Source organism: Rissa tridactyla, chromosome 9 (genome assembly GCF_028500815.1).
Source record: "Rissa tridactyla isolate bRisTri1 chromosome 9, bRisTri1.patW.cur.20221130, whole genome shotgun sequence".
Lineage (NCBI taxonomy): Eukaryota > Metazoa > Chordata > Aves > Charadriiformes > Laridae > Rissa > Rissa tridactyla.
Genome location: NC_071474.1, coordinates 23,422,282 through 23,443,136, shown reverse-complemented (window position 1 = coordinate 23,443,136; position 20,855 = coordinate 23,422,282). Strand labels below are relative to the sequence as shown.

Genomic DNA, 20,855 nt, shown 5'->3' with positions numbered 1-20,855 from the left:
TACACGATCACGTAGAGTTCAAGGACTACAAAGTGATCATTTAAGCAGTGTTTTAAAATGCTGAAAAAGAAAGGAGGGCTGCACATCCAAGCTTGACTTCAAAGTTTTCTGATTTCTGACTGCTCAGTTGTCTGTGACAGGCTCATCTATTTCTTTATTCAACAACCAACCAAGGGTTCCACAAGGCCCAACCAAGTGGTCAAAAAGTACCACATAACATCACCGTGGTAAACAGAATTTTTTTTTTTCTTTCCTTTTTTGTAAGTTTTACTGTTCTCATTCTCTACATCCAGGTCCAATGGCAGGATTTCACAGTATTTTCATACCAGGCTGGGAAATGAGCGATACCAACTGTCTTTATGAGGCATAACAAAAAAAATTCCAAAACGCAAAGGCCTGGTGAAGCTCAGAAAATAGGGAGTCCGTGCTAATAAAAGGCTTTCAGAACTTACTTTGAACCCTGCTCCAGAAGGACACTTAAGCAAACAAAGATCTCATTGAAGTCAATGAAACCACCTGCTACACATAAGCACCAGCTCAAGCACTTCGCTGTGTAAACCTTCCGGGGACTACATTAACCCAGGCCCGGAGGGCTGCTGTGCAAGGACTGGAAACAGCCGTTTCTGCAGATTGTCCTATGATTTCCTTATTTATTCACCACAAATTATGAGACGCCCTTTGTTCTGCACACGCTTTTGGCCCAAGAGGAATATTCTTCTAGATTTCTACAGTCTTGTGGGTAGTGGAAGGGGATGCGTTTTGTTCCCTTGAAAGCAAGACCCCGTAGAGGGAGAGGCATGGAGGCGTCTCCAGCAAATCACTGTCTAAAACCCCAGCGGGTAGAGCGGTTCCAACAGGAACGCGAAGGAGGAGAGGCAAGAAGCAAGAACGGCTGCAAGATCCCACCTTTCTCCCTGTCTCACTTAAAATGTCTCCAGTAAGAATGAATATTACCAAAGTAAGGTAAGTAGTAGAAAAACAGCATTCGTGAAGCAAAGAAAATTTTACTAATTGCCTCCATTAATTGTCACGAGCCTGGACATGATGTGATGTCTATCCACAGACTCAAGAAAGAGTGGCAATTCCGCACAAGCAGCAGTGCGTTTTATGTTCTCTTCAAATGACTTTCTTAACTTTGAGCCTCACGCTCCAGTCAGTAAGCAGGCAGATCATTTTCTCTAGAGGAATAAATCTGATAAGGAAGCTAATTTGCAAATAATGAAGCACTGCTCAAAATGATTGTTAGCTCCAATGTCTTCAAACTTACCACAACAATTTGAAACTCTAATTCTGAGCAGTAGATCCCATCAGTAAGAAAAAGGGTAGACTAAACTAAACCACTGGGATAATAGGTCAAAAACTCACGGATGCTTCACATTCACGAAATTTCTTCACATTCATGAAATTTCTATCTGCAGGGATTACTAGGAGAGAATCAACATTTAACCAAGCCCTATGACGTGGTTCTCTCTAGGATCAGACTACAGTGACAGGGTTTTAAAGCCTGAAGTGGCTGCTCGCTCGCAATAGCATATGGATTATTCGGAGGATGTTTCTGTGCCCGCTGTGGATGGCATTTATAGCGGTGTCAGTGTTCCCGAAGAGGTGTTACAGTCTACGCTTGCTCTTAGTCTCTAAGCAGTCTGCTAAAAGCAGGTAGCAACTGTCTGCAGTCAATCAAACACATGCACAAGCGTTGCCTGTAAGAATCCGTATATGCAGCAATGAGGCAAACAAAAACGCTCTTCCTCTCATGGGGGTGCAGGAGGGAAAGGAACGCAACCCCCGGGACTCCGCAGCCTGTAGGACTTTGAGCATTAAAGACTTCAGGGTTATTGTGCTTCTAAGCAAAGCCAGCGTGAAGAAGAGTCACGAAAGAGCACGACCCATTTTACACGTGGAGATCTTTACCTGTTTATACCTTCCTTGGTGTAGAAGATTGAATAGGTGAGGTTGTCGCCTTGAGGGTCGGAAACAGGCGTCCGCCATGTCAGTCTGATGAAGCGAGTGGAGACGAGGGTGGCCACGACATCCCGCGGGGCTGAAGGCAATGGTCCTGTTGTAGCTGGTGCTAGATGGTCATTAGTGGCACTGGTCAGTGAAGTGGGAGGTAATGTTGGGATGGCAACATCTTGTCATGTGCAAACATTGGGGAATATGAAGGGCAAACATCACCACGGTTTAAAAAAAGAAAACAGAAAAAAAAACACAAAAGAAATAAACAAAACCACGATGGGAAACAAAAGAAAATGAACACACACAAAAAAGGCCATTAAACTGAAGGCTGACATGCAGGCAAAGGTAACTACTGAAAACTAATGGGAAATATTAAAGGACACGTCACTGTCGAGCAAGCAGACCAAATCTCCATTGTAATGGAAGTGGCAAGGGAAAGGGAAGGGTGAAAACTGAGGATAAAATATGACCTTGCAAGAGGACATACCAGCAGCAAACAATATTTTCATTTCTTTGTAAACCAGATGTCATACCAAACGTTTACCAATAAAAAACCCCAACTTGCATTATGTACTGAAAAATACACCCAGACCCAATTTTCTACTTTATTTCATTAATATGCTGAATTTATACTATCCTCAATCAGAAAAAAAAGACAGACAGAATACACAAAATTCATTTAGGAAGTGCAAACTCATCCAGGTTGTGCGATTAAAGGCTAACGTCAGTTCCCCCAGTACGCGCTTTCTGAGCCAGTTGCGTTCTACTCTGCCCGTGGTAAGATGTGGTGACTGAACTGGCATGGCAGTAGAAATAGAGATTTTTTTCCTAACTTTCACTAAGGTCAATTTTCTTCCCATCGATCCTTTTCCTCCCTCTCGTAACACACATGACATCATTTTACAAAGGTACTAACAAGCATCAACAACTCTTGCTTCATATTATACGACGACTTTACAAACTTTTTTGTGGTAAGTCATGCACGTCTTCCTGTATTACTACTTTAAAGCTAGGATAAATCTCCAGGATTATTGCATTAAAGGGTTGGCAAGTTAACAGCGCAAGCTGTAACGTACAAATAGCTGTTCTCCAAATCCTATTAAAGCAATCCATCCAGTAAATCTAACAGTAATATTCTGAGCAGCTGGACCCCAATTACCACAGAGTATTACAGGAAACACAATTAGTAACAAAACCCTGAAGCTCAGGATACCCTGATTTTTTCTGGATTCCTAACTCTTTACCAAGCTTAAGCCACCCGATGACATTTTCCACACCAGAATCTATGTGGCCAAATACCTTTATTCACTTACTAATTATGGAAACTAACAAAAATGGCTCAGATTGCCCCCAGAAAGACTTCAGGACTAGTCGAGCTTTTGTTGAGAGCTGCAGCATCCCCACCCAACGTACTGCTGGAATATGTGGACCTGTCTCGATAGACAAGGAGAAAACTGCACCCAAAACCCCTGACTAACCCAGAAAGCGTCATGTGAACAACCAAACCTTCAGGCAGACACACTGAGGTCTCAGCTGCACTGAGACCATCTATCATCAGCAACATCCTAATTTTAAATCCTAAAAACACCTTGTCAACCAAAGCATCATCTCACACATAGGTCTTGACTTTGCAGAATTCTCATCTTTTCATTTCTATTTCCCAGGCAACTACTGACAATGGTGGAAGAGCAAAATATTTGGTTTTGTCACACTTGCACAATGTAATAAAAGTACATGGGCAGAACTATGAAATGTTTAACTGTTTCACGTAAAACATGACTGTACACAATACCTCGCAGACAAGGGTGTATTTCTTGAGAGCAACAACCACCACCAATGAGGCCCAGCTCCATGGGGACAATGGCAATGGCCTCCCTCCCTTCCCGTGCTGCTGTGCCCGTTACCACTCCATCCCATCTCCCACCCCCCTCAAGCTCCCATTCACCTTTCATCTCCTCTCTGACACCACCAACAACACTCCCCCAACAACTACTGCTGTAAATACAACCACCAACTTAACTACATTTCAATTCTGTGTCTCTTCTTCCTTTGATACGAAAATCAAGACTTTTTACTTAATACCCATTTCTTTACAGTGCTCTGCAAGACTCCCAGAGCCAGGAACATACATATTTTGGCACTGAAAATACAGATCATGGAAAGACAAGTACTTGAGAGTATCTTCTTAATTATCCTTTCCACACTGTAATAGCCACAGACCACAATTAAGTATTCTCCAGCACACCCCTTCTGATCAATAGACTACACCATTAATTTTACGTTCATTGCAAAATCTAAACTATTTTTATGTTCCCATAATTAGGTTTCTTAGAGAAACACATGTTTTATCTCTTCTTCTGGACTCAGACAGGGCCTCTGCACCCCGAGGGGGAACCTCGTCATTGCGGACTCCTCAGTACAGCCTGTGTCATTGCACAGCTTCACCCCTTCATCCATGGCACAGCACATACCAAGGGGCGGCAGCAGGGTCTCAGGACAGAAAAGGGTCTAGATAAAGTTATCAGCACTTACAGTTACCACTCGAAGCTTACACCAATTAAAACATCACCATTTCTCAGAGCAGTGAGCACCGAAGCGTGCTGAGGATAACCTCTTGACACCAGTGCTGAATGACCCAGCAAGAGAGATGCTCCTAGATCTGCTATTCACAAATCACAGAATGGTTTGGGTTGGAAGGGACCTTAAAGATCATCCAGTGCCACCCCCTGCCCTGGGCAGGGACACCTCCCACCAGCCCAGGCTGCTCCAAGCCCCGTCCAACCTGGCCTTGAACACCTCCAGGGATGGGGCAGCCACAGCTTCTCTGGGCAACCTGGGCCAGGGGCTCACCACCCTCAGAGTGAAAAATTTCATCCTGATATCCAATCTAAATCGACCCTCTTCCAGTTTGAAACAATTGCCCCTCATCTTATCACTAAATGCCCTTGTAAAAAGTCCCTCCTCATCTTTCTTGTAGGCAGTATAATATTTTCTATATAATAAAATAACAAAAAAAATTTCAGAGATTTGATAGTCAATGGCATCCTCAGCTGAAATGACCCTTGGATGGTAGAATTGAAGATCCTGAGGAAACTGAGGAAGGCATTTGGTGTAATCAAGACACTGAACCACAGGAGAAGAAACCTGAGCATGGTCAGAGGACATGTGCAATCCCACGGACAGCTGCCCTTGCGGGCAACAGAGCCCAGGAGAGCTGGGTGACCTTCAGGGACAAACTCCTCCCCAGAATGACCCCTGAGACCAAAATGGCTCACCACACGACATACAGAAACACCAGCCAGGCATGCAGACATGCAATTAGGAAGGCCGAATCTGGACTGGATGGGTGGCTGGTGGGGTGTGCGGAGCGCTGGCTGGCCCAGCAGGCATCCAGTGTTGTGGTGAATGGGGTGAAGACAAACCGTCGGCCCAGGTAATAACCAACATTACCCAGGGCTTGACACTGGGACAGAGAGGGTTTCATGTCTTCGTCCGCGCCCTGGGTGAAGGGACAGAGATCACACGCAGCAGGTTTGCAGGTTATACCCGACTGGGAGGAGCAGTAGATGGATGGGCAGAGAAAGTGACCTGCCAGGCTGGAGGAGTGGGCTGGTGGGAACCTCAGGGTTCAACCCTGCCAAACGTGGAGCCCTGCATCATGGTCAGGGGATCTACCCAACAATCATCTCTCTGCTCCTAAATGGCAATTCGAGTGCCAATTCAATATCACGCTTACGGTCCCAGTTACAACAGCCAAGCTCCTCCCATGTTTAAATTCAAGCCTGTGTTAATAATCCCCTGGGACTGGAGACTTACTGCCACTATCTTGACTCCTTCCATCTCATGTGTGCCCTGAGGACCAAGGTACGGTACTCGGCGAAACACCTCCCGGGTGTCTGTAGCTTTCAGCATCTTTCCAGAGGGCCTGCTGGATTGACTTCCATTTCATTTCAAATGTCTGTTCACTTTACACTTTAGATGAATATTTTCCCCTTGCAGAGAGCTTTGATTTCCCACCCTTCTATTAACTAATTACATTAATATTATTTAAAACCATAAAACAGTTTGAGAAATAATCTGTAGGGAAGCTGTTACAAAAACAAACTTGTGTTTTACAGCTGCATCAGCCAAACACCTTCCGAAGCAGCAGCTTCTGAGCCATTCTGGTGAACTCTCTGATTGATTGCTTCACACCTTTATTTAAACTACTTAACATACGAAGCTCCTCCATTTCTTAAAAAGAAAGTTAAAACGCTTCATATCCAGCAGAACGGGCAGTTGCTAGTTCGGTACAGAAATTTCTTATAACCACCCTTTTGGCTGTTCATTTTCACTCAGGGACGACTGAAGATTAATTTCTCTCCATTCTCTATGAACTTCCAAAGAACAGAACTCCAAAGAACAGTACCAGCTGCCACTCTGCAGTACCGCGCTTGTTTTTTAGAGCTGGGATACTCATTCACACTCAAATGCAAACCACGCATCTTCCATCACCTTACAGTAATGCTTCGGTTTCTCGTATGTGCCTCGGTAATATTGTCGGCTGATCTGCTTCAAATTACCCACTCTTGACACAAAAGCTAGACCTTACCTAGCTTTAAAAATCCTTCTATTTAGTTAAAATGTAATACAAATATTTTTTAAATAATTAAATTGAAACAAAATGCTGAAATTTCTGCAAGGAAAATTATTCCCCTGATAGATTTTTAAAATTCGTCTGCTTAATCTAAAACACATCCCACATACTCATGTATTTGTCTTCCTATATAATGAAAAAGATCCATCTTTCGCTTAAGTGATCCACACGCGGTGCTTGAAGAACCTGCAGGCAGCAAGATGAAGAGTCTGGGAGAGCTGCCAAGATTCCCCAGATTAACAAAACCCCAGTTTTATCCTCGCCCAAGACTCAGACCCAGAAATATTCCTTCTGACAGCATTATAGGTATATCGGTCAAACACGACAAAAAACTAGCAGCGTCTGAAAAATAAACCGTGAAGCAAATAAAAGCACAAAGGACTTGTAAATCGTACAAGTAAGGTAAGCAATGAATAGGCAAGAAAACTCCCCCCCGAAAGCTGCAATTAAATACCAGCTTGGTAGCAATTTGGCACTGTTGATAGCTGTGGAATGTATTTAGAAGACAAGGTTATTTCCCTCCCTTTTTTCCCCATTCTTCCTCAAAACGCCTTGAGTGCCATTACAAACTGATTTGTACACAGCCGTGTGAGCAGAATGCTCAGCAGTGCCGAGCTGTGTTAATGAGTAATTACACTAAAATTAGTTTTAATGCCAATAAGGGAACAGCTTTATTACTTCAAGCTTTTAAGCAGGACGTAACAAGTAACATGGCAAAACAAGTCTCTCCTTTCTAACAGATATTTCATCACTTTTTAAAAAGTAACTATACTCTGGACCATTCTTTGCAGGCCTATTCCTACACAGCTTCATGTTAATCTCATTTTTTAAAAAACCACAAAATATGCATATTCAGCAAGTGTCAGGCTAAGATCACGGAAAAAGAAGGATGCTGTTGCACACCAGGCATATATACAACAGATTTATCTTTTCAACCTCTGCTGATGTATCAGTTTTTCTGAGCTTGTGTTTTTCTAAGGGATCAGGAACAAGTCCTCGTTCAATCTGGCATCACACAAAGGCGCTACAGTCGAGATATCGCACGTCGTCTTGAACAGCATCCGAAAGAAAAAACAAAGCAAAACAGCTGACGCAGAATGAATCCCCCCTTAAACCGGGGCTCCACTGCAGTCCGGGGAGACTGAGGGTGAATAAATGTTGCTGAGAGGATACATTAAAACTGTGGCAATACAATTTCAATTCTGGATCAATAGACAAGGAAAGTCGGTTGATTTATCTGTCTGCATCTAACGAACTTAAAAGCTAATGAAAATAAGTTAAAAACGAAGCGAAACAATGCAAGCAGTTCCTTTTCTGCTTCGCGCAATAATTTTTCTAATGCTTATGTAGTAACCTGGGCCACAGAATGATGTCTGAACTACTAACAAATACAGATAACGTTCAACTACTGAAACCCAGCCACTGCAGGGCATCCGGCACGCTGCCAACGGGATGAGGTAGGCAGAAAAAGGAGAAAGTGGGATTTTCTTAACTTTCCACTAGCAATTATTTTTACCCACGGTTCCTATACTTGACACGGGACTCCAACACGTAGCGTTGTGCATTTGGGCTGTGAATCCCCCTGGCCCAGCGCAAGAGCAGATTCCCGCCCCCCTCTCTCCCTACAGACCTGTGTTTTGCAAACCGAAGGTGCCCAGCTCATTTTGCTGCGCAGAACGAAGACGTGGGGGACACACATCTGGAGTTCTCAAGTCCCTTCTGCCAAGCTGCTCTTTCCAAGGGTTTCTTCTGAGCAGACATCACCTATTGCAGACATCACCTATTGCAACTATTTTATGAGAACGTTCTGGGGAGCACACAAACACCCGCGAGGAGCTGGACTCAAACAAACAAATAACCATCAGTGACTTCTCTAACCGGCAAAAGCACAATGTTTTAATTTTAGCAACATTAGGCTGGTAAAGTTGAAGAAGCAAAAGCCATGAGTGCCTACCAGTTTGATACACTAATGCGGTCTTCAGCTTTTAATCATGCAGGAAAAATGACCCCCGCTGGTATTAGCGTAATTCACTGTGGGGAGATAACAAACAATTTGAACGTGTGTCTGTAGTGCTACTCTATCATCATCATTTCAGGATGCTGATGTGATCTTTTAAAAACAACTCTGTCAAACATGCCACACCTGAAAACTAGTCATTGAAATGCTCTATTTGTTAGCTAATGATTAGAAATATTTTCCATGTTGTCCAGCCCCTCCGGTTTAGATTTCCTTTTTCCTCTCTTCCTCCTGTGGCACATCATTGGCATACTCACGGCTTCCTCCTGCTTTGGGCAATAACATTCCAATTACACCATCGGATATACTACACAAAGGAAAAGCGGAATAGGAATGTTATCTGCTTCAGCTTTGCCGCCCTTATCTGAGTGACCTGGGACCAGTCCAATTCTCAGTGCCTCGGCTCCCTCCTATGTATAACGAGGATGCCACTACTACAACCTACCTCATGAAGGTAGTATTGAAATGTATCAAATTAAGATGCATAAACACTTTAAGAACTACTTAATGGCCATATTTAGGCTATTCTTGGCCATATTTAACTTCTTGCAGAGTCACAGTCACAGTGCCTGTCACGGAATCACAGAACGGTTTGGGTTGGAAGGGACCTCAAAGCCCACTCAGTGCCACCTCCTGCCCTGGGCAGGGACACCTCCCACCAGACCAGGCTGCTCCAAGCCCCGTCCAACCTGGCCTTGAACACCTCCAGGGATGGGGTAGCCACAGCTTCTCTGGGCAACCTGGGCCAGGGGCTCACCACCCTCACAGACAAGAATTTCTTCCTAATATCTCATCTTAATCTTTCAGTGTAAAACCATTCCCCCTCGTCCCATGGCTCCCCTCCCTGATCCAGGGTCCCTCCCCAGCTTTCCTGGAGCCCCTTTAGGGACTGGAAGGGGCTGGGAGGTCTCCCCGGAGCCTCCTCTTCTCCAGGCTGAACCCCCCGAGCTCTCTCCTCACAGCAGAGGGGCTCCAGCCCTCCCAGCATCTCCGGCGCCTCCTCTGGCCCCGCTCCAACAGCTCCGTGTCCTTCTGCTGTTGGTGCCCCAGGGCTGGAGGCAGCACTGCAGGGGGGTCTCACAGAGCGGAGCAGAGGGGCAGAATCCCCCCCTCGCCCTGCTGCCCACGCTGCTGGGGATGCAGCCCAGGCTGCGGGGGGGGTTTCTGGGCTGCCAGTGCACATTGCTGGCTCATGTTGAGCTTCTCGTCCACCAACACCCCCAAGTCCTTCTCCTCAGGGCTGCTCTCCGGCCATTCTCTGCCCAGCCTGGATTTGTGCTTGGGATTGTTCCGACCCACGTGCAGGTCCTTGCACTTGGCCCTGTCAAATGAAAGCGTCAGGGATTTCTGAACCGTGGCTGAGGCTCTGTCTACATAGGAAGGCAGCAGGAGAGGAGGCACCAGAGGGTGCTGATTCTGAAAGCCCAGTACCCATGTCGTATGGACTCTATGGGTTTCACTTTGGACTAGCCCTTACTGTGAACATGCACCAGGGACCAGAGTCCATCTTCCAGTTCAGTTTCATTCCAAAGACACTGAGATCCAAGACTACTCTGAGATGCAATACAATGGGTAAGGAGCAGGCATGGGCGGGAAATTTCATGAGAACTCTCCTGTTGGAAACGCAAACTTTCATGGAGAGGCACCCTCAGAGGACATAGATAATGCAGCAAGCGGAGAACAAGATGGACCTGGCCAGCAGGAAATAGTTATGGGGATAACTGAGGAATCTGGGGCACCAGAGAGTGGGTAATATATACTATTGAAGAAGAAAAGAAAGTCCTCTTAGTAAGGACTTCAGAGAGGATTTTATAGCTTTTACATGTAAATAAATCTTTGATTTCAGCAACAGAGACCTACTACAGCAATAGAGACCTACTACAACTAAAAAAAGCAAATTACTATTTTGCTAAAAAACCTGTTGGAAAAAAACATGACCTAGGACATTCAGATCTCTACACACCTTCAATATTTTAAGTGTATACCATGAGAAAAAATATCTCAGAGGTACCAATATGTTTAATTTTGACTTGGGGTATTCAGATAAAACTGTTTACTTGATAAATAATATTTTTCACATAAATTGCTCTTTAACTGATAAAGGTAAATTTAGGAAAGGTAATAAAGACTTTGAAACGTTTTTCTTAATTTTACCTAATGCACTGCTTTCCTAAACTTGAGCTTTAGTACAGGGTATCATTCCTCCTGCTTTGGAAAAGAAGGATTCAACTTGGATCAGGATTAAGACGCTGTGATACTTCAAAGAGTCATAGTCAAAAAACATTGATTTTCTTTTGTGTGCTTTCCGTCATAGCATTCAAAAAATGCAGCGCTAACCGTTTGCAATGTAATAAGCATGAAATAATAAAATGAGTAAGGCCATGCTATACAACTGTCCTTTACAATTTTGCTTTCTCTCCTTCCCCCCCTCCCCACTCCGTGTTTTTACTCGTATCAAATTGTCGTCCTTCAATGCTTACTTGATAAATTTATGACAGAAGGGACATCATCCTGTTATTCCCAGTAGCTCCCTGCATGATACCATAACCAAAGAAAAACACGTTAACTGGCCCTAATAAGTTTTTACAGGACAAACGGCCACAAGGCTGAAGTTGGTACTTTATCTCAATAGATCAGTTATAATAAGTGAATTACTTCCTTCCCCTGGAAAAACTAATTAAAATAAATCCCTCAGACTCCTAATTCTTCTATTAAGAGGTGCTTTGATGCAAAACTGAGAAAGTGAATAAACAGACATGGAAAGAAGAGTGTATTAAACTAATTTCTGCTGTATATAATGAACACACATTTCCTGGATTTCCTAACGACAACCAGCAGCACCTCCATTCACCCGGTGGGAGACACAGATCTCTGTCTCCTTGACGTGACCGTAGAAAGACAACAAAATTTCATATTTCAGAGAAAATTCAAAATTATATCAATAGTCCTGTAGAAAACTGCACTTCACGGGGTAATTCAAACTGCAGAACTGCATGCGTGTCATTGTGCTAGATAAGGAGATTTGTCAGAAAAAGAAAATACCAGAGAAATTTAGGGCAACACCTACAAGGAAGCCCAACTGAGGCCAGCTGGGCATAAAGCCTACTAACCTTGAAATTACTTCTACAATTAAGATTGCAGGAACCCTTCATAAACGCAAAGCGCACCTGCTGAGGAAGTGACCCCAGAAAGGCGGCCTGATGCCTGCAGGCCTGGAACGGCGCTGTACTATGGAGCAGGGACAACGGGCTCAAGAACTAAAACATACAAGGTTTTTACGCTCTATATTGCAGCGGTTTATGTGTTATTTGCTATGATTAACTGAAGATCCATTAGCAATGCTTACCATTGTACATAAAAGACATTTGGTACCAAAACGGACAGAGAAATAATAGAATTTTTGATAATGGTATTTTTCCAGTGACTTTTTTTTTTTTTTTTTTTTTTTTTTTTTACAGCATGTTCACATGGCAACAGTATCTTAGTGGCACTTTGTTCCACCACTCCACTTGCCCAAAGAAACCTCCAAGCCACCAGCAATTTTCAGGCCTGGGCGCTTTTTCTATACATTTACACACTAGCCTTATTAAAGCCAACACTTTTCATTTCTGTAGTATTTTAACTACTTTTGACTATAATACACAATCAATTACTGATGGGAAAACAAGGCGGTGCTGTCCAGGAGTTGATGTCTGCTGAAATGGAGAGAGTCTCCTCTCCCACCCACCCCTCGCATGCTGTAGAACTGGCTGTACTTCCATAGATCCAGACACAAAACCCTGTATGGGCTTTACGGCCTAGACCCCAGAGCCAATTTGCCTCATTAATCCAGAAAAAAGAGCGGACAGCTTCCCGTGCAGGCCACAAGAGCTGGAGGGACTGAAAGGGTTTGACAGACACCAGAACTGGTTCAAAGGAGGTAGCAGAACTAGACTTCCCTCTGGGACATGAAGAGCCATGAGATGGTGTCAACTGCCGATGATGCTGTTGCCTGAAGCCAAGATGAGTCTGATCGAGCTGCCCAAGGGGACGCAGATGACATCCACCACGGTGGCACCGTCAGGGGACCCAGCCGGGCTACGTGGAGCACCCAGCTCCAACCGGAGCATCTCCCACTCCTGCCCTGGGAGGTGGGCATTCATCTCAACCTACGGGGAAGCCACTTCAAGGAGCTAAACCTGGACATTATTATCATCTTCTTTTCACTACTATAAAACTTGCTGCTTTATTGCCCTGAATCAACTAACTACTTTTTCACACAAGCCAAGAACCATACAATACTTAGGTTGGAAAAGACCTTTGAGAGGATCAAGTCCAACTGTAAATCTCCCTAGATCGTCTCAAAGAAGGGAGAGGACTGAGGACAAGAACCCAACACAGCTCCTGGAATCGACTTTGTGCCCAGCAGACTTAAAAAAACAAATGCAATTCCCCCATCCTGAGGAATGGACCCTCCCCCAAACAAAAGCAACCGTCATTTTCTTCATAAAATCAAACCGAGATGCTTGCTTACTTATTTCTCCATGCTGAAAAATTTTTGCCTAAAGTAGACTGGCAAAACGTCCTTTTTCTTTTTTTTTTTAATTGCCTTAGCTTAATTTACATGACCACTGGGAATGAGAACTGTTATTTACTCTTCAGTCAATGCATTCTACTTGCAAAAAGCCCACCAAAAATACCTAACAAGCAAATGTGTAACTAATACCCACTGATTGAGATTTTTAAGCATTCATCTGGTTCTATGTTCTAATGTAAAATGGACACTGACGGGCACTGAATAAATTGTGACTATATAAAGATACTGATAAACACGTTCTGACCGTGAGCCTTGTTTTTTAAGGGAAGTCATAAAACCCATTCCGATAAAGAACACTCCTCCTGTTTTCACTTCACGATGAAATGCTTTGGTGTAGAGGAAACAATTTGATTTTTTTCCTGTCTCCTAAAACAAGCATTAAAAAGGTGGGACGCCCCCAGTGACGCACTCCAGGCAGCCTCTCCTACAGCCCCCGCCGTTCGGATCAGATACTGGTGTTTCAGGGGAGGATGTACAGAAAAAAAAGCCCCGCGTGCATTTTGATCACGGGACTCACACTATGAAAAAGGAAAAAACATCTCTCTACCTATCCCTGAGGAGTTTAAAACTAACTACTCTTAAAGAGATTTTGTTACTGGAAAGAAATTCAAACCATAACTACATATTGCAAAATGATGGATATAACAATCTTAAAACTCTGGAGTAAAGATTTCATTTTTAAAAAAGATTTAAGTTTTTTATTAATGAGCACTCCTTGAGAAAAGAGAGTCAAAACCCCTAAACGAAACACACGTATAGAACCCCAGGCAGTAAATACACATGTAAATGCCCCAAAAGAACCCTGTAAAGGTTATCCTCTTCATGTCAATATCTGTAACTTGAACTTTTATGTGGAACAAAAATCTCTCCAGAACAGCAGAGACTGCAATGGTATGTTGTGATTTGACTTTAACAACAGGAAAGCAATAATTTTATTTCAAAAGCAAATGCGCTACAGTTGAGCAAAGCTCTTTATGGAATAGTTACTAATAGAAATACCGCGTATTTTTGGAAAGCGTTCGTTTTGACAGCAGGCATTTGCATATTTGAGGAGTTAGGCAAGACTGCTCCCTCAGGCTGAAGTTTCACTGGGACTCCGCCAATACCCGGTTTTATCACCGTGAGCAGACCCCTTCCCCCTGCCTTCGTGCCCACTCTCCCCAGTGCTTTTCCCAGTGCTGCCCAGTGCTCACCCAGCTTTTGCACACCCAGGGCCACAGTTCTGCCCATTCTGCGAATGCTACAAATAACTAACAATAAGAATTTCAACCAGCCCGATTTAGGACTAAATCACTGCTGTGACGGCAGAGCAGTAGCGATACACCAGTACCAGGACCAAACCACACTACTCGACCATCTAAGGATGTATTTTCTAAGAAACACCACAGGGTAATTGCTCGCTTTCTCTCTTTTCTCCATAACAGCCTAAACTGCAATAAATTAACCCATGCGTGAGGTGAGGTTGCTAATCCACCAGCTGCAATTCCTCCTACCGTCCCACGCTCCTTCTTGTAAATAACCTTGATAACCCGTGATTTTAAACTGAAATATCTTATTTAAATGACCACAACTCTCCTCAAAGTTTCCTCTGGATAAAAAGTGCGTCTTCCCATTGAGGCTATCTGTGGCTGACACAAGCCATCCACAAGTGCCTGCAGTAGGCAGGATTTATCCGAATGTGAGCCTACAGAGTTGGTTTTCTCCGAGAAATAACTTGGAAGTGAAAAATAATTTCCCTCTGTATGGGCGCTGTTGACACTTTGAACAGCTCTGCAGCAACAACTCTGGCAAGCTGAAGTTCAGCAGATGAGACTGAACAAGCTGTTTGTATGTCAAAATAGTACTCATTTCTGCTAATCTCTCCAACATCGACTTATTTAACTACTTGTTTCTCATACGGATTTAGTGCAATCTATTTTTCTTTCATCTAGGTCGACACATACAATGATTATTTTTTTAAGGGAGAGAAGATGCCAAGCAAACCCCCTCCCCTTCCCACTTTCAGGCTGTAACCACACGTGCAGCAACACTACTAGATGTGGTATTGGGGTTTTTTATATTAATTCCCATGTCATTTCTCTGTTAAGACCATATGCTTGCCGCTTCCAGCTTACCCCAGACCCACCGCTTCCACAGAAACTACATGAAGTACCAATCAAGATATTTGGGAATTCATACAAAGGACACCCGAGCCAATCTTAGGAACTCTTAACTAAGATATTATACTCTCTATTTTTAAAGAGCTGGGTAATGTTCTTTTGCTTCTTCGTATTTCTAATTCTAAGAGAAACAGTAAACCCCATCTGCATTTTTAAAATACAGCTTCTTTCACTAGCAGAGAGCCTGGGAATGACAGCACGCAAGAGCTGAGGTTACTCCCTACATGCATATAAGTAAAGTCTACAGCAACACATGCAACACTTTAAATGTGGATCACTCTGGTCACTGACTGCCGTTAAAAACTCCCGACCGGCCAGATTAAAAAGCAGTTATATGTAAAACGGTGCTGAAGAAGAGAACGAGGGGGGACCCTGGCTCTAGTCCCAGGGTGAAACAGCCATAGCTGAGACTCAGCAGCCCCCATGAGCTCTGTGACTTGGACCCAGAAAAGCAGACCCAGGTACAACTTTCCTCCTCCTCCTCCTCATTTTCCTTTAGCACCTTCAGCAATAACGTGCCCACAGGAAAACCATGCAGAATCCATTCGTCTTTGACTCCACAATTATTACATTATTTGGGGGGGGGGGAACAGTGGGGAAACAATCAAGGAAAAAAGAAAATACCACACCAGGATATTTCCAGTGCAGTGAGAACTGTGACAATTTTCAGCTAGTTTCAGTACTGAATGCACATTTTAAAAAATGAAATTCAGATTTATTTGTTAGATTTATTTGGTTTCCTTATGGTATAAACCCCATAAGCCTATTTAGGTTATCTTGGCAAGACTGCTGGAAAAATACGCGACATCAGAAGTAAAGAGACCCTCTTCCTAGATTCAGATATTCAGTTGTATGAATCTAATTACACACGCAACCAAACTGTAAACCAATCCTTCTTCTTTTTCTCCAAATGGCATTCAGCTGCCTCTGATATTACTGTATAATTTAGCAACTTTGAAATATAAGCAACCAATTAAGGCCATATCCACACGTTTGTTCCCCCCTCCGGTGCGAGACTGACAAAATCTGATCTTTTCCTTTACAACCTGAGGCTAGGATCAATTACAAATTAAGGCTACTTCTGTCAATCTTCGCAGCCCTGGTTATGAATAATAAAGGCAGAGGAAGTGCCTTCAGTAGTCGCAACAGATACCAAGCTAAAGCGACTCCTGCCGTTATACTCTTCATCTAAACAACAAACAAACAAAACCCACTAAAACCCATCAGGATACAATGAATGCATCCTGGACTGCTGACGTTCTTCACCCTGATTATTTTTATTTTCACCTCTAACACAGTCAGAGGAACAAGTAAACGCCGCTCAACAACTGTAGCCTGTCACACTGAATACACTCGCGTTTGCTCGATAGCCTTTCAGAGCTTGGGTTCCCGGTAATAACCACTGCTGGCGAGGTAGTAGCTAGTGAGGTAGGAGCCAAGCTGATAGCAACAACAATTATATAAAATGTAAGAGGATAAACAGAAAATGAAATTGGTGAATTTGGTAAGTGATATTACAGTAAGGGTATTTGCTTTTATTAGCCAAGGTGGCAAAGAGACTTTTATTGGACTGAGAAACTCTACTGGGAATTCAGGATGACCCAGAAGAGATGATATACAACTGGGACTCAAAGCCTTTGATCCTGTTTCACAGTTGGTGTACAGACACATTCTAGATCATTCCGCTTTTGCCGTGGTACAATAAATACAGAATAAGTAGAGGTGAAGGGTAGAAAACATGTATTAATATCTGTTAAATGTTCCTCAAAACACAGTGAAGCTTTTCTCCACTACCACCTATATATATACTATACCACCTAATATATATACACATATATATATACATATATATACTATACCACCTAATATATATACTACTAACATACTACCACCGCTTTTCGCTGCCTCCACCTAATATTCCTTACGTATTATTCCTCTTTACAACATGATATATAATATCTTTAAACCCAAGTACCTTTTAACCATTAACTTCACTCATGAAAACTAAAAAGGTGACGTAGTGCAAGTGTTTCAACGGAAAACTGCGTAAGTAGCAATCCCAGGAACCCGTATTTGCGCCGAGCAGACTTAAATTTCAGCCACGGTGCCCACGACCCGATGGAACACCTTCACAAGGCTTCGCATTTCTTTGCCAACTCAACTGTAAATACAGCCATAAAACAAGAAATGAAAACTAATAAGCGCAATCAAAGCATCCTATCAATTTTGTTATGCCTTCCTGCAATTCACCACGCACTGGCAAACATTAATCTATTACTAATTTAATCTAAATTAGGGCAATTTATTTAAAGCGTATGCCAACTTTAAACATGAACAGTCTATTGAATGCAGAATATGAGAGCTGTTTAGGTCCCGGTTTCATGAACTTAAAATTCAGGAAGTTTGTGATCTGGTGTAGCTTAGTTTCATCAGCTGGACTTCTCAATAAGACTATATATAAGCGGGGGCCATAAAGAGGGAATAAATAACTAAAGGTAATTTTTTAAACAGGGCTTGAGTCAAGAAATATAACTAACTGAATTAAACAGCTTTCTGGCAACTTCGAACATCCATACGGTCACGAGAAACATAAATGCTGACTTTCACTACGGAAGACTAGCTAAGTAATGTAAATTAAAATCAAAATTAAAATGAAAAAAGTCTTTCAGCATTAAAGAGGAGAACATACTGTTATGTTTACAGAAAATCAGCAATGAAGTGTACACAACCAGTAACAAAATAGAGCTTGGCTTTGGTTTTACAAAACACTGTTTAAAGTCAGTTTGCAATTTCAGATGCTGTTTATGTTCCTAAAACACAACTTTCCAAGGGAGGCTCACAAGCTGTTCATCTCCTGTTCCGAGGGAGCCATTCCGACATTCTAACTCAGTGACTGAGGCAGCAAGTTTAGAAAACCTTTTGCCTACTTTAAACACAAGCAATGCCATGATTTTTTATAAGCTTCACCATGCAACCAGTATTGCGGTCGTATTTGTTACTTTCATGGCTTTTAGAGTTTTCGCAGAATTGTAGGATCTACAGCATCCTAGAACTCTTCCATTTAAAAAGATGAGCACTTCTGCATGCAAATCTTTTGGTCGATGTGAATCCGCATGTGCGCACAGAAGGGCGGAGAGCTCATGTGCCAGGACAGTGGTGTACGAGGAAACGACTTGGATTTTGTCATACAATAACTGCCATGAATAGTCTATTTTAAATGGCATATATCATATAGAAGATATTTGGCTCAAATACCACAGTCCCATAACCTTCCGTACTGTTTTCTAAAATTAAGGGACAACTTTTGACATAAACTGTGATAGACACCGTACGAAAGTCATGTTTTAATGTGGCAAGTGGGTGCCTACATTAAGCAAAGCCACTGAGTCTGTTGAGTAAAAAACCCACGCGGCCCTACGTTGATATACGATAGATGAAAGCGGGGAGACTTCTCAAGGGCAGAGGAAATTCCCCTGCTAGTCTTCTCTCTAAAGATCCCCATGGCAGTGGATTCTCCACCCTCCCCAAGAGAGCAGCTGGGATCTCTCCCATCTCACCAGGCTGTCGGGCCCAGCAGCGCCCGGTGCCCTTGCACAGATCTGCTCTCAGGGCGCATCGCGATGTCCTCTCCCCCGACAGCCACCCTTCCGTTATTGCCAGAACTTTTTCCTCTTTACAGAAAATTGGAATTCTTGGCTGCAGGGGTTTGCAGCCTTACTATTCCGTTTTCATCTACAAATCGTTTCTTCTCTGGTGGAGACTGAGACTTTTGAAAGCCCCTCAGGTAAACCACAGGGACCTCTTCCGATTTGCCTCGCATTAAGACAAGTAAAATTGTATTAGACAAAACAAATAGGAAGACACTTTTGTTTGGGCGAAGAAACAGAACAGTCTTCAGGAAGAACACCCAGCAGAGTCCTCTTTTAGTCAATGGACTGTTTTTTCACCTTGCTCTGACATTTCATCCACAATACCCTGCATTTTTTTCACATTTCAGACACCTCCAAAGAATTCTGTGGACTGAGAAAAATATTTACGGCATTACCTTGACAACAACACTATAAATGTTCTTGATTCACAGTATGTGACTGCATACAAAATGCTCTTAAAAATCACCTCTCTAAGATGTGAGCGGGTCTGAGAGATGACATTTGACATCTGTGAAATCATCCAAAATAGGTCCTGAAGTAACGTGTGAGCTGTCTGCCTCCGGGCTTGAACCAGACCAAGGGTAGAAGTTAAATTTATGTAAATTTTTACATATGGAAAATACCCAAAAGTGCAACCGAGTTTTTCAAATCAGAGCACGTGCCTGTTGGTGCCAACTTTTGGATTTCTTTCAGCAGAAGCCAAAATTTGTCAAAGAGAAATCATATTTGCCTCCTACTACAGAATAATGGAACTTACAGATATGGAAAACACAGAGTATTTCATATCTCTTGATTTAAATACGGCTTTTGACACTGCCTCGCATGACATTTTCAAAACCAAGCAAATACGTTCCAGACGAGGCTACTACAAGAGTGGATTCATAACGGGCTGGAAAATCACACTCAAAATAATTCTCAGTGCTTCGGTATCAGAAGGAAAGGGGATATTGAACCGGGGTGTACAGGAAGGTATGCTGAGTTCCATATGATTCAATATATTTTTTTAAACAACCCAGATGGTGGAGTAGAGCAAGTGCCCGTAAGGTTTAAATGAATGCAAAGTCAGGGGGTTGCAAGCACCCCAAAGGGCGCATTTAGAATTTCAGAGCATGCTGTCAAAGTGGAGCCACAGCCTGCAAAAAGCCACAGTTCGGCACTTTGCAAGTTAAGCACAAAGGGTCCAAGGTCTGCCTAACAAGAAATTGGAAATCGAATTATAGTTGGAATTTTTTTTTTGATGGGTGTCAGTCTAGGGGAGCTGAAATAGCTTCTATGAGTGGAATCTGACCCACTGAGATCTCTGAGTCTGTGTCAGCCTGAAGTAACCTCAAACAATCAAATACCGCTCACGGTACAGAAATGCCAGATTTTCGGCACAGTCTTAGCTGAAATGGGCTGACTCCAAAAAAACTTGAGTGGATTTCTGATGTTCTTCTCCCCGCTGCGTGTCAGGGAAGCCCCCACCGTGCCTTGCCCTACTCTACCAGGACTCCTGGCCCAGGCTTGAGACAGCTCATAGCCAAACGCTGGCAGAGAAATATCAACATAAAATGGAATTACTCATGCAGCAACGGTCTTGGACAGAATTCAATTACACAATAGCACCAATTTAGGTCAATAAATGATGTCTTTAAAACTCTCTCAGAATTAGGATTCATATAAGGCAGTGGAGGAATTAATATCACACAGTGCAACTGAAATGGTATTATACTTTAATCAAATTTGGTTTGTAATGTCAAACTGTGCCGAAATACCAGACATTTATGTTTCTCCTAAGGAGATCAGCAGGGAAATGCATACCACAAAACTGTCATAATTTGACTATTACATTAATATTATATACAAAGAGATAAATGGGGTC

The 20,855-nt window shown here is 42.9% G+C and overlaps 1 protein-coding gene across 10 annotated transcripts in view; it reads right to left on the bottom strand.

Moving 5' to 3' along the window:
* The window catches only part of NEO1 (neogenin 1), a 214,340-nt gene that overhangs the window by 51,042 nt on the left and 142,443 nt on the right, over nt 1–20,855 (bottom strand). For 6 of the 10 annotated variants that reach the window (XM_054214166.1, XM_054214172.1, XM_054214168.1 and 3 more), the window contains exon 8: nt 1,912–2,131. In XM_054214166.1, coding sequence (XP_054070141.1) covers nt 1,912–2,131 — 220 coding nt within the window. The remainder of the gene's footprint in view (nt 1–1,911; nt 2,132–20,855) is intronic. The other 4 variants (XM_054214173.1, XM_054214167.1, XM_054214170.1 and 1 more) reach the window with 1 other exon arrangement.